This window comes from Pseudophryne corroboree, chromosome 6 (genome assembly GCF_028390025.1).
Source record: "Pseudophryne corroboree isolate aPseCor3 chromosome 6, aPseCor3.hap2, whole genome shotgun sequence".
Taxonomy (NCBI): domain Eukaryota; kingdom Metazoa; phylum Chordata; class Amphibia; order Anura; family Myobatrachidae; genus Pseudophryne; species Pseudophryne corroboree.
In genome coordinates this window covers 58704877-58722368 of record NC_086449.1, presented here as the reverse complement: position 1 = coordinate 58722368, position 17492 = coordinate 58704877, and the positions used below count along the sequence as shown (strand labels likewise).

General features: G+C 47.5%; 1 protein-coding gene across 2 annotated transcripts in view; it reads right to left on the bottom strand.

The window, feature by feature from the left end:
* The window catches only part of LOC134936125 (complement C3-like), a 674806-nt gene that overhangs the window by 41303 nt on the left and 616011 nt on the right, over positions 1-17492 (bottom strand). For both annotated transcript variants that reach the window (XM_063931038.1, XM_063931039.1), the window contains exons 35-36: positions 9237-9323; positions 8090-8195 (exon numbers count right to left, since the gene is read on the bottom strand). In XM_063931038.1, the coding sequence (XP_063787108.1) occupies positions 8090-8195; positions 9237-9323 (193 nt within the window). The remainder of the gene's footprint in view (positions 1-8089; positions 8196-9236; positions 9324-17492) is intronic.

The following is a 17492-nucleotide window of genomic DNA, read 5'->3' as shown; positions in this document are numbered from 1 at the left end:
AGTGCTATCACATGATTTTCCGCCCAGCGAAGAATCCTTGCAGCTTCTGCCATTGCCCTCCTGCTTCTTGTGCCACCCTGTCTGTTTACTTGGGTGACTGCCGTGATGTTGTCCAACTGGATCAACACCAGCTGACCTTGAAGCAGAGGTCTTGCTAAGCTTAGAGCATTGTAAATGGCCCTTAGCTTCAGGATATTTATGTGAAGTGATGTCTCCAGGCTTGACCATAAGCCCTGGAAATTCCTTCCCTATGTGACTGCTCCCCAGCCTCGCAGGCTGACATCCGTGGTCACCAGGACCCAGTCCTGAATGCCGAATCTGCGGCCCTCTAGAAGATGAGCACTCTGCAACCACCACAGGAGGGACACCCTTGTCCTTGGTGACAGGGTTATCAGCTGATGCATCTGAAGATGCGAGCCGGACCATTTGTCCAGCAGGTCCCACTGGAAAGTTCTTGCGTGGAATCTGCCGAATGGGATTGCTTCGTAGGAAGCCACCATTTTTCCCAGAACCCTTGTGCATTGATGCACTGAGACTTGGCTCGGTTTTAGGAGGTTCCTGACTAGCTCGGATAACTCCCTGGCTTTCTCCTCCGGGAGAAACACCTTTTTCTGGACTGTGTCCAGGATCATCCCTAGGAACAGAAGACGAGTCGTCGGAACCAGCTGCGATTTTGGAATATTGAGAATCCAACCGTGCTGCCGCAACACTACCTGAGATAGTGCTACACCGACCTCCAACTGTTCTCTGGATCTTATCCTTATCAGGAGATCGTCCAAGTAAGGGATAACTAAAACTCCCTTCCTTCGAAGGAGTATCATCATTTCGGCCGTTACCTTGGTAAAGACCCGGGGTGCCGTGGACCATCCAAACGGCAGCGTCTGAAACTGATAGTGACAGTTCTGTACGACAAACCTGAGATACCCTTGGTGAGAAGGGTAAATTGGGACATGAAGGTAAGCATCCTTGATGTCCCGAGACATCATGTAGTGCCCTTCGTCCAGGTTCGCAATCACTGCTCTGAGTGACTCCATCTTGAATTTGAACCTCCGTATGTAAGTGTTCAAAGATTTTAGATTTAGAATCGGTCTCACCGAGCCGTCCGGCTTCGGTACCACAACAGTGTGGAATAATACCCCGTTCCCTGTTGCAGGAGGGGTATCTTGATTATCACCTGCTGGGAATACAGCTTGTGAATGGCTTCCAAAACTGCCTCCCTGTCAGAGGGAGACGTCGGTAAAGCCGACTTTAGGAAAACGGCGAGGGGGAGACGTCTCGAATTCCAATTTGTACCCCTGAGATATCATCTGAAGGATCCAGGGGTCTACTTGCGAGTGAGTCCACTGCGCGCTGAAATTCATTGAGACGGGCCCCCACCGTGCCTGAGCCTGCTTGTAAAGCCCCAGCGTCATGCTGAGGGCTTGGCAGAGGCGGGAGAGGGCTTCTGTTCCTGGGAACTGGCTGATTTCTGCAGCCTTTTTCCTCTCCCTCTGTCACGGGGCAGAAATGAGGAACCTTTTGCCCGCTTGCCCTTCTGGGAACGAAAGGACTGCGCCTGATAATACGGCGTCTTCTTATGTTGAGAGGCGACCTGGGGTACAAACGTGGATTTCCCAGCTGTTGCCGTGGCCACCAGGTCTGAAAGACGACCCCAAATAACTCCTCCCCTTTATACGGCAATACTTCCAAATGCCGTTTGGAATCCGCATCACCTGACCGCTGTCGTGTCCATAACCCTCTTCTGGCAGAAATGGACAACGCACTTACACTTGATGCCAGTCGGCAAATATTCCGCTGTGCATCACGCATATATAGAAATGCATCTTTTAAATGCTCTATAGGCAATAATATACTGTCCCTATCTAGGGTATCAATATTTTCAGTCAGGGAATCCGACCACGCCAACCCAGCACTGCACATCCAGGCTGAGGCGATTGCTGGTCGCAGTATAACACCAGTATGTGTGTAAATACATTTTAGGATACCCTCCTGCTTTCTATCAGCAGGATCCCTAAGGGCGGCCATCTCAGGAGAGGGTAGAGCCCTTGTTCTTACAAGCGTGTGAGCGCTTTACCCACCCTAGGGGGTGTTTCCCAACGCACCCTAACCTCTGGCGGGAAAGGATATAATTCCAATAACATTTTAGAAATTATCAGTTGTTATCGGGGGAAACCCACGCATCATCACACACCTCATTTAATTTATCAGATTCAGGAAAACTACAGGTAGTTTTTCCTCACCGAACATAATACCCCTTTTTGGTGGTACTCGTATTATCAGAAATGTGTAAAACATTTTTCATTGCCTCAATCATGTAACGTGTGGCCCTACTGGAAGTCACATTTGTCTCTTCACCGTCGACACTGGAGTCAGTATCCGTGTCGGCGTCTGTATCTGCCATCTGAGGTAACGGGCGCTTTAGAGCCCCTGACGGCCTATGAGACGTCTGGACAGGCACAAGCTGAGTAGCCGGCTGTCTCATGTCAACCACTGTCTTTTATACAGAGCTGACACTGTCACGTAATTCCTTCCAACAGTTCATCCACTCAGGTGTCGACCCCCTAGGGGGTGACATCACTATTACAGGCAATTTGCTCCGTCTCCACATCATTTTCCTCCTCATACATGTCGACACAAACGTACCGACACACAGCACACACACACAGGGAATGCTCTGATAGAGGACAGGACCCCACTAGCCCTTTGGGGAGACAGAGGGAGAGTTTGCCAGCACACACCAGAGCGCTATATATATATACAGGGATAACCTTATATAAGTGTTTTTCCCCTTATAGCTGCTGTATTTTTAATACTGCGCCTAATTAGTGCCCCCCTCTCTTTTTTAACCCTTTCTGTAGTGTAGTGACTGCAGGGGAGAGCCAGGGAGCTTCCCTCCAACGGAGCTGTGAGGGAAAATGGCGCCAGTGTGCTGAGGAGATAGGCTTCGCCCCCTTCTCGGCGGCCTTATCTCCCGTTTTTCTGTGTATTCTGGCAGGGGTTAAATGCATCCATATAGCCCAGGAGCTATATGTGATGTATTTTTTGCCATCTAAGGTGTTTTTATTGCGTCTCAGGGCGCCCCCCCCCCAGCGCCCTGCACCCTCAGTGACCGGAGTGTGAAGTGTGCTGAGAGCAATGGCGCACAGCTGCGGTGCTGTGCGCTACCTTATTGAAGACAGGACGTCTTCTGCCGCCGATTTCCCGAACCTCTTCTGTCTTCTGGCTCTGTAAGGGGGCCGGCGGCGCGGCTCTGGGACCCATCCATGGCTGGGCCTGTAATCGGTCCCTCTGGAGCTAATGTCCAGTAGCCTAAGAAGCCCAATCCACTCTGCACGCAGGTGAGTTCGCTTCTTCTCCCCTTAGTCCCTCGATGCAGTGAGCCTGTTGCCAGCAGGTCTCACTGAAAATAAAAAACCTAAAAACGAAACTTTTCACTAAGCAGCTCAGGAGAGCCACCTAGTGTGCACCCTTCTCGTTCGGGCACAAAAATCTAACTGAGGCTTGGAGGAGGGTCATAGGGGGAGGAGCCAGTGCACACCAGGTAGTCCTAAAGCTTTACTTTTGTGCCGCTATTCCCCATGGTCCTTACGGAGTCCCCAGCATCCACTAGGACGTCAGAGAAATATACAGTGCATCGTGATGGCTGCAAACCTGTGTGTGGGAATGATGCATCGGCCTGGGCTGCTGAAGCAGTAGGAGATGTATTACACGTACTGGACTGTTATGTATGGTGGGATGTGACAGTGCGATGCTGGATTCTGATGTGGACTATGTTATCAATGTGAGACCTGCTGTGGCTGCCACAAATTTGGATCTTATCCCCCCGTTCCTGGAAACTGTCGGAGCTGCATGCTGCGCGGGGAGAAAGTGTTCCAGTGCACAAGAGGAGAGAGATGGAGCTTGCCAGTGCTGCACACCTGGTGTAGAGGTAGAGTTCTATGGCAGAAAGGAGTTCTGCAAACCGACAAGCTGAGAGAGAATGCAAGCTACAAATGGCTCCGTGACGAGAAAGTGATTGCTCAAGACACCATGAGACCAGGGAGATCACCGTTAAACCTTGCATGAAACAAGTCCCCAGTATGACTGACTATAGGAACTTAGACAGTACTGGAAATATCCAGCGGAGGTCGGGCACCTTTTACATCTACAGTAAAGGTCCTGACCTGGATAAGTATTTACAGAGTGCGCTTATATATGTGAAGACATATCCAGACATGGCAACCCTTATGTAGCTGGTGCAACAGTTCTGGAATGTGAGGAAAGGCAGGCTGACCGCCTGTACCAGCTGGAGCTGGCCAGACTCAAAAGTCAGTCCGCAAGCAGAGACTCTCCTGTTAGCAAGCCCGGGTCAGAGGATTCCCCTGTGTTGCAACTAGATGGAGGCAGCCAAGCTAATGCCCACTGCATTTTGGAGAATCAGCTGGCTTTTAACAGAACAACAGATACCAGACTTAGGTCTGACAACTCTGCCAGCCCCAGGGAGACAGCTGAACATGAGTCGGACAGTGAGGCAGCAGAGCGGCAATCCAATACATTGCCAGAGAACCAAAGTTGGGACGATGACCCAAACCCGGATGAACTAGTTACCATGATGAGGAATTAACTAAATAGTGTCAGCTGCCAGGCCTTGCGTGCAGTGAGGTTACCCTGTTCTGGCAAGATCAGTGTCACCGCATGGAAACAGAGTGACAAACCTTAATGCAGCTTCTTTCTGCAGCTGAAGAAGCAACAGCTCAGCCTGCCAAGGTACCCAAGAAGGAAAAGGTACCCCCACAAGCTACAGTCAGTGTGAACTATGCTATTGAGATATTGTCCCCCCACATGGGGCAGCTTACCCTGCTAGGAGCAGCTGAGGGTGCGAGCAGCATACTATCACAAGACATGAGGGGTTTGCGGCTAGAGGAGGCTGATGTTAAAAAGGACAGTATTATTGAGGAGACTTTGTCCAGGAGAGAGGAGGGAGTGTCTGCAGATATTCGCAAAGATGGTTTCGTATATACTGACAGTGGACATGTGATCTCCCACTATGTTCCTGAAACTTTTATTCCTGCTATTTCTGTGTATATTAAACCTTGGGACTCTGCTATGGACATACGTGATACTGCTGGATCTTGCACAGAAGTGACTGGGTAAAAACGTAGTGCCCCGTGAACATTTTGCATTTTCTACTGTGACAGAGACTTGTGATAGTACCAGTGATATGAAATGTGTTGCTGCAGGAACTAACTCTTCTTTTCCTCAAGTGACACCTGCTGATTGGCATCTGGTTACAAATGTATGTGATTTTCAGGGTGATGCAAACCTGTGTGTTCTGGAAAATAACTCTTTGTCGTTACACAGGGCCTAATCTATTCTGTCAGAAAGTGCATGCCCTGATGTAGAGTTGTGTGGGGTGCAGTTAGCAGATTATGTTCCACCTGTATCAGTAGTTGGGTTGAATGCTGTATGCAACAATATGTCCCATGCCACCCCGATTAATGTGATAGGATGTAACCCTGTCTTTCCACAGGCATCTTACCATGAGGTAGGGATAGGGGACCCTGTTCCCATATGTGTGTTACCCAACTTGCCCAAGAGTGAGGTACTTCAAACTGGTTTGGGGCGAATGCACTACACCTTCATGAATGAATGAATGATGGTGATGTCATTACTGATGCAATAATATGTGATAACCCTATTTATTCCAGCATCTGTGATAATAATGAGATGTCTGGCGCCATGACTAAGCATCAAACCCTTTTAATAAGGGAAGTAAATAATCAACGGTCAGAGATTGGTGGGAGCACCATGTGCATCAATGATGGCAACCAGCAGGGGCCAGGTAAAAGGTGGATCGTTATGTCCACTCAGCGTGAAGATTCTGTGGGGAAACATGCTCCTGATAATAATACTGTGTTGAGAACTGGTATCATTAATAGTTCTGAAAATGTCTGTGGTATCAGAGAAGATTAGCTGACAGGATTCCCTGCAGATCAAGAAGGTGACTCCCAGCAAACCAACCTCCCTCTTCCCCCCTTCCTCAATGCAGTCTCAGACCCTGGCCCTCATTCCGAGTTGATCGCTTGCTGCCGTTTTTCGCAGAGCAGCGATCAGGTGAAAAATCAGCATTTATGCGCATGCGCATGGTACGCAGTGCGCAAGCGCTAAGTATTTTCACACAAAACTTTGTAGTTTTACAGAGGCTCGAGCGACGTTTTTCAGTCGCTCGAGTGTTCGTTGTATGATTGACAGAAAGTGGGTGTTTCTGGGCGGCAACTCAGTGTTTTCAGGGAGTGTGCTAAAAAAACGCAGGCGTGCCAGGCAAAAACGCAGGAGTGGCTGGAGAAACGGGGGAGTGATTGGCCGAACGCAGGTCGTGTTTGTGACGTCAAACCAGGAAATAAACAGACTGCAGTCATCGCAAGCTAGGATTAAGTCTTGATCCACTCTGAAACTGCATGACATTTTTTTATTACATTTCATGTTTGTATCACCCTCTCTATAGCTTCGGCTTCCTAAATACTAATTTATTAACACTATAGTTTTTTCAATGGTATGCTACGCTGGGCTTTCTGGCTTATGCTGGTGTTTTGGGGTGCCACACCATGCACCTAGATATAGCGCTAGGGACCCCAAATATACAGAGACGCCTTGATGCGGCTTTGGGGCTTAACCACACATTTGCGCAAATATGTGTAACGAAGATCTCTATTCTATTATTCTAATTCTATTATTATGTGGGATTTATATCTGGTTACAGTTATCATTCAGGGTGCTGGGGGAAACCAAATGCCTTTTTTCTTGCTCAGAAATACCCCTCCCTTTCGAGCACCTGAATGATATCACTAAGCTAATTGAGCATCTACCAATATATATGTCTGTTGTGAGAGGCAGAGAGGTTCCTGCATTAGGAGGAGGTGCAGGCCCTGACATGCCACATGGAGCATTATGGGGTTGCTTCAAGGTAGGTAGCTCTTAGCTTAAACATATTGTAGTAAGGAGCCATTATCGTGTGGCTCCTTGCTGGTTAATATTAGACCCAGATAGGGGTAATGGAGGTGCCAGGCTAGTGTTTAACACAGTGTAATGAAGCAAAAAATGAGAATCAGTTGCCACTGATTTTATGCTTAATTTTACTGTGTTAAAAGTTTGTTTTATATTTGTTCTGTTTATTAGTTGCCCATTCTAGATTTGAATAAATGTTAATGACTGCACCCTTTAAAAAAAAAAGTCAGAGATCGGCTGGCAACCTGCACGTCTGGCAAACTTGGACGCTATTACATCCGGCCCTATATAAGAGGCAGCCGCTGAGTGCTGTATATACCACTATTTTCAATTAGTTGCACTAGCCCCAATGATCTATTTTATTGAGGCCTTATGCAATAGAGTGCAAGAGGCAATTCTGCCAAGTCTGCACATATTTTTAAACCAGCAATAATTTACAATGCAAAACAAGGTTAGTTGTTGTGGGTTTATTATAACTCGTTGCAGCATCAATATAGCATAGGAGAATTGCCAATGATATGATGTTTTGTCTTCTTCCTAAGCTCAATGAGTGATCAGACCACAGTGTTCAGAAGCATTGACTTGCAGAGGCGGATTGGCCATAGGGCTTACAGGAAGATTCCCGGTGGGCTGACGCACCTGTGGGGCCTGTTTTGTTTGAGGACATGTGGTCCTATTTATACTATTTATAGACATAATGAATAAGATGCAAAATAATTTGCATATATGAAAATGACTTTGCCACTTAGCCTGTGATTGCAGATGATCTAGTGTATGCTCTGTCTGCCTGCTTGGCTGACATATAAGATTGAGTTAATAGTGATTGGGATACGGTTGGTGTAATAAGCAAGAAAAATAATTATATAGTTTCCTAAATTTATAAAGGTGTATCATATAATGTGCTCATAATATTTAATTTTATTTCCTTTTAACTTCCCCCTTGATGCTAGACATGCCCACTATCTGGAAAGTCTTGGGGGGAGGGTGCTGCTGCCATGGCTAGACCTTACACCTCTGGTGCTGCCCATGTGGGGCCACTAGTACAAATTTGTCCAGGGCCACTTTTTGTTCCCAATCCGCCCCTGTTGACTCGTATATCTCTTACCTGGGGAGTAATAGTCATACACTGTGACAGATGCGGGCTGGATGCGTCCAACTCTAAAGTGCTGGTTGAGATTGAACTTTATACACCCCTCCTCTTTATGGGAAACCTGAGTGAGTATAGAATGCAATGCAAGTAAAAGATGCATAGACCAAAGACACAAGTGACATGGTGCCTAATTCATACCTGGTCGCTGCAGCAGCAGCGCACGCAGACTGAAGCCCAGTGAAGTGTGCGCACACAGTGCGCACACAGTGAGATGTGATGGCATCTTACTTGTGTGACCGCCTCTGACTGATAAGCAGAGGTTGTCGCGAGGAGTGTCGGCGGCATTTTCGGGGCAAGGTCTGGACAATGCAGGCGTGCCTGGACCGTTTGCGGGGCGGCCGCAGTGGATGAGTGATGTCGCATGCAGCCGCTGGGGCCAAAAACATGGCGGGAAGCCGTCTGCCTCTGCAGCAAGGCTGCATAGGCAGAGAGTTACTTGGCAGGTGCGAAAGCAACACCGCTGTGCCTAATATTTTGATCATTGATGTGCGTTTTTCCGCACATCTATATTCAGGTCTGAATTAGGCCCATAGTCATATATAGGGTACTGTAGGTTAAAATAACATCATACATTTATCATCTTAAAACTAGAGATGAGCGAGGTTCGGTTTTACTCGGTTTTACTCGGTTTTACTCGGTTCTCAAAACGGCATCTTATTGGCTATCCAAAACACGTGACATCCGTGAGCCAATAAGATGCCGTTTTGAGAACCGAGTAAAACCGAGTAAAACCGAGTAAAACCGAACCCGCTCATCACTACTTAAAACCCATCTGAACTTAGTCAGTATAATAGTAAAGTTCATCTTCTGGCATTTCATAGAACGCATGTAAAAACTCAAAAATTTAAATAAGTGAATATTGTCATCATTTTATCAACATTTGCCAATTAAAGGCGTTCTATCTCTTGTCTATTCCAGCGATTCCATGTATCTTTAGTTGTATGATATTCCCGATACACTTTCATACAATAACTATCTCTCAATAACGTCACATTAGGGTTGTGTTCCATCTGTGTAGCAGTATGGAAGGTTAGAGAACAACAGCCAAGAACAGCTGTAGGATAAAGCGAGCAGCATTTTGGTTCATGAAAGTAATTCCCACCTTGTCCAGGTATATGATCAGTGTGCCTCTATCAAAATCTTTGTTGATCTCGTAGTTGGAGATGTATTTGTCTACTCTGGTTTTAAGCTGTAATTAAAGGGAATAGTGATTTCAAATAGCATATGTTACAGTGCATCCGGAAAGTATTCACAACGCTTCACTTTTTTCACATTTTGTTATGTTACAGACTTACTATAAAATGGAATAAATACATTTTTACCCTAAAAATTCTACACACAATGGCCCTCATTCTGAGTGGTTCGCTCGCTAGCTGCTTTTAGCAGCCGTGCAAACACTAAGCCGCCGCCCTCTGGGAGTGTATTTTAGCTTAGCAGAAGTGCGAACAAAAGGACCGCAGAGCGGCTACAAAATAATTTTGCGCAGCTTCAGAGTAGCTCCAGACCTACTCCTAGCTTGCGATCACTGCAGACTATTTAGTTCCTGTTTTGACGTCACGAACACGCCCTGCAGTCGCCTAGCCACGCCTACATTTCCCCAGCCACCCCTGCGTTTTTATCTGACACGCCTGCGTTTTTACACACACTCCCCAAAAACGGTCAGTTACCTCGCAGAAACACCCACTTCCTGTCAATCACTCTGCGGCCAGCAGTGCGATTGAAAAGCATTGCTAGACCTTGTGTGAAACTGCAATGGCTGTTGTGAAAATACGTCACGCGTGCGCATTGCGCCGCATACACATGCGTAGAAGTGACTTTTTTGCCTGATCGATGCGCTACGACCGAAAACAGCTAGCGAACAACTCGGAATGACCCATAATGACAATGTGGAAAAAGTTTTTTGAGATTTTTGCAAATTTATTAAAAATGAAAAAACTAAGAAATCACATGTACATAAGTATTCACAGCCTTTGCTCAATACTTTGTTGATGCACCTTTGACAGCAATTACAGCCTCAAGTTTTTTTTAATATGATACCACAAGCTTGGCACACCTATCTTTGGGCAGTTTTGCCCATTCCTCTTTGCAGCACCTCTCAAGTTCCCTCAGGCTAGATGGGAAGCGTCGGTGCACAGCCATTTTCAGATCTCTCCAGAGATGTTCAATCAGATTCAAGTCTGGGCTCTGGCTGGGCCAGTCAAGGACATTCACAGAGTTGTCCTGAAGCCACTCCTTTGATATCTTGGCTGTGTGCTTAGGGTCGTTGTCCTGCTGAAAGATGAACCGTCGCCACCAGTCTCAGTGGCAAACGCAGGATTTGCATGGGGGGGTTTCCAGAACTGGGCGGAGCCAATCACGGGGGTGGGGACTGAGGTGACCCAGTATATGCTGGGTCCGTAAAACTAGTGTGTCTGTGTGTGTGTATATATATATATATATATATATATATATATATCTACACATATATATACATATATACACATATATCTACACACACATTATATATATATATATATATATATATATATATATATATATACACATACACCCACACATACATATACACGGGTGGTCTTCAGTATGCCGGCGGTCGGGCTCCCGGCGACCAGCATACCGGCGCCGGGAGCCTGAGCGCCGGCATACCGACACTTATTCTCCCTCGTGGGGGTCCACGACCCCCCTGGAGGGAGAATAGAATAGTGTGGCGCGCGTAGCGTGGCGAGCGCAGCGAGCCCGCAAGGGGCTCATTTGCGCTCGCCACACTGTTGGTAAGCCGGCGGCCGGCCTCCCAGCGCCGGTATGCTGGTCGCCGGGAGGCCGGCCGCCGGGAGATCGTAGTGAACCCATACACACATATACATAGCATATTAAACATGCATACATATATATATATATATATATATATATATATACACACACACACACACACATATATAGTACACATATATATACACATGTATATATATATATATATCATGTGTGTGTGTGTGTGTGTGTGTGTGTGTGTGTGTGTGTGTGTGTGTGTGTGTGTTTATATGTATGTATGTATGTATATACATGTGTATATATGTAGGCACATGGATATATATGTACTATAATTAAAATAAAGTAAACTTTTATTGCACTTGCAAGTGCCACCAGGAAGACAGCAGGCTGCAGAGGACGCTAGACAGTCATTAATAATACTCATGCAGCTAAAAAAAAAAAAAAGTCTCAGGTCAAGAGCCCTCTGGAGCAGGTTTTCATCCAGGATGTCTCTGTACATTGCTGCATTCATCTTTCCCTCTATCCGGACTAGTCTCCCAGTTCCTGCATCTGAAATATATCCCCACAGCATAATGCTGCCACCACCATGCTTCATTGTAGGGATTGTGCATGGTTTCTTCCAAACATGACACCTGGCATTCACGCCAAAGAGTTCAATCTTTGACTCATCAGACCAGAGAATTTTGTTTCTCATGGTCTGAGAGTTCTTCGGGTGCAGGTTGGCAAACTCGAGGTGGACTGCCATGTGCTTTTTACTAAGGAGTGGCTTTCGTCTGGCCACTCTACCATACAGGCCTGATTGGTGGATTGCTGCAGAGATGGTTGTCCTTCTGGAAGGTTCTACTCTCTCCACAGAGGAATGCTTTATCTCTGTCAGAGTGACCATCGGGTTCTTGGTCACCCACCTGACTAGGGCCCCTCTCCCCCGATCGCTCAGTTTAGACTGCTGGCCAGCTCTAGAAAGAGTGCTGGTGGTTCCAAACTTCTTCCATTTACGGATGATGGAGGCCACTGTGCTCATTGGGACCTTCAAAGCAGCAGATATTTTTCTGTACCCTTCCCCAGATTTGTGCCTTGAGACAATCCTGTCTCGGAGGTCTACAGACAATTCCTTTGACTTCATGCTTGGTTTGTGCTCAGACATGCACTGTCAAGTATGGGACCTTATATAGACAGGTGCGTGCCTTTCCAAACCATGTCCAATCAACTGAATTTACTACAGGTGGACTCCAAGGAACATCTCAAGGATGATCAGTGGAAACAGGATGCACCTGAGCGCAATTTTGAGCTTCCTGCCAAAGGCTGTGAATACTTATGTACATGTGATTTCTTCGTTTTTTTTTTTTTTTTACATAAATTCAGCAAAAATCTCAAAAAAACTTTTTTCACATTGTCATTATGGGGTATTGTGTATAGAGTTTTGAGGGAAAAATGAATGGATTCCATTTTGGAATATTAATCAACTCTGAGTTTTTTGTTTGTTCCGAATTACGCTCGCTGATGACACTAAACAAGGTGAATGGATTTATGCGAGTGCTGGTTCATGAAATATAATAAGATTTTAAACCTACCAGTAAATCTTTTTTTCCTAGTCCGTAGAGGATGCTGGGGACTCCGTAAGGACCATAGGGTATAGACGGGCTCCGCAGGAGACATGGGCACTATAAAGAACTTTTAGTATGGGTGTGCACTGGCTCCTCCCTCTATGCCCCTCCTCCAGTTAGAGAACTGTGCCCAGAGTAGATGGACAATATGAGGAAAGGACTTCGTTAATCTAAGGGCAAGATTCATACCAGCCCACACCAATCATACCATATAGTCTAGAACTATGCAACCAGTTAACAAAAAACAGCATCAGTCAAAGACCGATCTTAACTGTAACATAACCCTTATGTAAGCAACAACTATATACAAGTCTTCCTGAGTAAGTCCGCACTGGGACGGGCGTCCAGCATCCTCTACGGACTAGGAGAAAAAGATTTACCGGTAGGTTTAAAATCTTATTTTCTCTTACATCCTAGAGGATGCTGGGAACTCCGTAAGGACCATAGGGTTTATACCAAAGCTCCTAACCGGGCGGGAGAGTGCGGATGACTCTGTAGCACCGATTGAGCAAACGCAAGGTCCTCATCAGCCAAGGTATCAAACTTGTAGAATTTCGCAAAAGTGTTTGAACCCGACCAAGTAGCTGCTCGGCACAACTGTAAAGCCAAGACCCCTCGGGCAGCCGCCCTAGAAGAGCCCACCTTCCTAGTGGAATGGGCCTTTACCGAAATTGGTAATGGCAATCCAGCCGTAGAATAAGCCCGCTGAATTGTGTTACAGATCCAGCGAGCAATAGTCTGCTTCGAAGCAGGCGCGCCAATCTTGTTGGATGCATACAGGACAAAAAGATCCTCTCTTTTCCTAAGCCTAGCCGTCCTGGCCACATAAATCTTTAAGGCCCTGACTACATCCAGGGACTTGGAGTCCTCCAAGTCACTCGTAGCTACAGGCACCACGATAGGTTGGTTCATATGAAATGAAGACACCACTTTAGGCAAAAATTGAGGACAAGTCCTCAATTCTGCTCTATCCACATGGAAAATCAAATAGGGGCTCTTGTGAGACAAGGCCGCCAACTCGGACACCCGCCTTGCAGATGCCAAGGCCAATAAGATGACCACCTTCCAAGTGAGAAATTTTAATTCAACAGTTTGAAGAGGTTCAAACCAATGTGACTTAAGGAACTGTAACACCACATTCAGGTCCCATGGTGCCACTGGGGGCATGAAAGTAGGCTGGATGTGCAGCACTCCCTTTACAAAAGTTTGGACTTCTGGTAGAGAAGCCAATTCCTTCTGAAAGAATACAGATAGGCTCCATTAAGGTACAGATTTCTGCCCTAACTTCAGGCCCATATCCACTCCTGTCTGTAGGAAGTGGAGAAAACGGCCCAGATGAAAATCTTCTGTAGAAACATTCTTGGTTTCACACCAAGAGACATACATCCTCCAGATACGGTGATAATGTTTCGCCGTCACCTCCTTCCTAGCCTTTATTAGAGTAGGTATGACTTCCTCCGGAATACCCTTCCCAGCTAGGATCCGGCGTTCAACTGTCATGCCATCAAACGTAACCGCGGTAAGACTTGGAACACGCAGGGCCCCTGCTGCAACAGATCCTCCCTGAGAGGAAGAGGCCAAGGATCTTCTGTGAGCATTTCCTGAAGATCTGAGTACCAGGCCCTTCGAGGCCAGTCTGGAACAATGAGTATTGCCTGTACTCTTTTTTTGTCTTATGATCTTATAAACTTTTGCGATGAGAGGAAGAGGAGGAAACACATAAACCGACTGAAACACCCATGGTGTTACCAGGGCGTCTACTGCTGTCGCCTAAGGGTCCCGGGACCTGGCACAATACCTCCGAAGCTTCTTGTTGAGGCGTGACGCCATCATGTCTATGTGAGGAATTCCCCAGAGACCCATTATCTCTGCAAAGACTTCTTGATGAAGTCCCCACTCTCCTGGATGGAGATCGTGCCTGCTGAGGAAGTCTGCTTCCCAGTTGTCCACTCCCGGAATGAAGACAGCTGACAGAGCTCTTACGTGATTTTCCGTCCAGTGAAGAATCCTGGTGGCTTCCGCCATCGCGACTCTGCTCCTTGTCCCGCCTTGGCGGTTCACATGAGCCACGACTGTGACATTGTCTGATTGAATCAGAACCGGTAGGTTTGCGAAGAAGATTCTCCGCTTATCGAAGGCCGTTGTATATGGTCTTTAATTCCAGCACGTTGATGTGCAGACAAGACTACTGGCTTGACCATAGTCCCTGAAAATGTCTTCCTTGGGTGACTGCTCCCCATCCTCGGAGGCTCGCGTCCGTGGTCACCAGAACCCAGTCCTGAATGCCGAACCTGCGACCCTCTAGAACAGTGATTTTCAACCTTTTTAAACTCGTGGCACACTGATCAAGATTTTAAAATTGCCAAGGCACACCATCAGTTTTTTTTTTAAAGCAAATATAATATATAATAACAAATCTCAACATATATTGGCCCACACTGTAACAAAACTAATGCTTTCACCCTCACAGTAATAAAATACATTGTCGTCCACAGTAATAAAGCACATTGGCCCCCACAATAATGAAGCACATTGCTCCCCACAGTAATAAAGTACATTGGCTCCCTGCAGTAATAAAACATATTGTCCCCCACAGTAATGCCACATACAGCCTGCCTCCCCCAGTAATTCCCCACATAGCCTGCCCCCTCAGTAATTCCATACATAGCCTGTCCCCCCAGTAATGCCACACACAGCCTGCCCCCCCAGTAATTCCCCACATAGCCTGCCCCCCCAGTAATTCCACACACACCCTGCCCCCCCCCAGTAATTCCCCACATAGCCCGCCCCCCCAGTAATTCCATACATAGCCTGTCCCCCTAGTAATGCCACATGCAGCCTGCCCCCCACAGTAATTCCCCACATAGCCTGCCCCCCTCCCCCCAGTAATTCCACACATAGCCTGCCCCCCCCCCCAGTAATGCCACATATAGCCTTTCCCCCCAAGAATTCCACACATAGCCTGCTGCCCCAGTAATGCCACACACAGCCTGCCCCCCCAGTAATTCCCCACATAGCCTACTCCCCCCCCCTCCCCAGTAATTCCATACATAAATAAAAACATGATTATTTGAATTTAACCTGTGGCTGTATAAAAGCTCTTCCTCTCCTCAGCCTGTGGCGCGAGCAGTGAGGACTGAGGAGCGTTGAGAAGGCATGGAGACTCCGGAGTCCTGCAGCACGGAGCAGCAGTGGGCGGGCGGCAAGGCTACGTGGCGTGTGAGACCTATGAGTCATAGGTCATGGGCCGGCTTTCGGAAGAGGACAGCGCTGCCCGAGACAGCTAGTGACAGCGGTGGTACCCCTGACAGGCGACGGCATCTCTGGTGGGTGGTGGCAGCGGGCATCTCTGGTGGGCAGCGGCACACTTGGCAACCGCTCACGGCACACTAGTGTGCCGCGGCACAGCGGTTGAAAAACGCTGCTCTAGAAGGTGAGCACTTTGCAGCCACCATAGGAGAGACACCCTGGGGGACAGTGTTATTTTCTGATGTATTTGTAAATGAGACCCGGACCACTTGTCCAGAAGTCCACTGAAACGTCCTTGCATGAAACCTGCCAAATGGAATGGCCTCGTATGAGGCCACCATTTTTCCCAGAACTCGAGTGCATTGATGAACTGACACTCTTTTTGACTTTAGCAGGTCTCTGACCATGTTCTGGAGGTCCTGGGCTTTTTCCGACGGGCGAAAAACCTTCTTTCGTTCCGTGTCCAGTATCATGCCTAGGAACGATAGTCGAGTCGTTGGAACCAATTGCGACTTTGGCAGATTGAGAATCCAACCGTGCTTTTGGAGCACTCTCAGGGAGAGCGACACGCTCCTCAGCAATTGATCTCTGGATTTCGCCTTTATCAGGAGATCGTCCAAGTATGGGATAATTGTGACTCCTTTTCTGCGCTGGATATTACAGCTCGGAGCGATTCCATCTTGAATTTGAATCGTTTCAAGTACAGGTTTAGGGATTTTAGATTTAAAATGGGTCTGACCGAACCATCCGGCTTCGGGACCACAAATAGGGTCGAATAATATCCTTTTCCCTGTTGGCTCAGGGGAACCCTGACAATCACTTGCGTTTGAATTGCAGTTAACACTACTTCCCTCTCTGGAGGAGAAGCTGGTAAGGACGACTTGAAAAATCGGCGAGGGGGCACCACTTCGAATTCCAGCCTGTAGCCTTGGGAAACAATTTCCATCGGCCAAGGATCCACGTCTGACCGAACCCAGACCTGGCTGAAGAGTCGAAGGTGTGCCCCCACCGGTGCGGACTCCCGTAGGGGAGCCCCAGCGTCATGCGGTGGATTTAGTAGAAGCCGGGGAGGACTTCTGCTCCTGGGAACCAGCCGAAGCAGGTGTTCTTTTTCCTCTACCCTTACCTCTGGCAAAGAAGGAGGAGCCCCGACCTCTTCTGGTCTTTTGCGACCAAAAGGACTGCATCTGATACTGTGGAGTTTTCTTTTGCTGTTGGGGAACAAAAGGTAAATTTACCCACTGTAGCTGTGGAAACCAGGTCGCGAAGCCCCTCCCCAAACAACACTTCACCCTTGTAAGGTAAAACCTCCATATGCTTTTTTGAGTCCGCATCACCCGTCCATTGGCGGGTCCATAAGGCTCGTCTCGCAGAAATAGCCATGGCATTGGCTCTGGAACCCAGCAATCCAATGTCTCTTTGAGCGTCTCTCATATATAAGGCCGCATCCTTAATATGGGCTAAAGTTAATAAAACGGTATCCCTATCTAGGGTATCAAGGTCAGCTGACAAGGTATCTGTCCAAGCTGCAACTGCGCTACATACCCATGCCGACGCAATTGCCGGTCTGAGCAAAGCACTAGTATGTGTATAAATAGACTTTAAAGTAGTCTCCTGCCTGCGGTCTGCAGGATCCTTGAGGGCCGCCGTGTCTGGAGACGGCAGCGCCACCTTTTTGGACAGGCGTGTTAAAGCCATGTCCACTCTGGGAGAGGATTCCCAATGTACCCTGTCCTGCG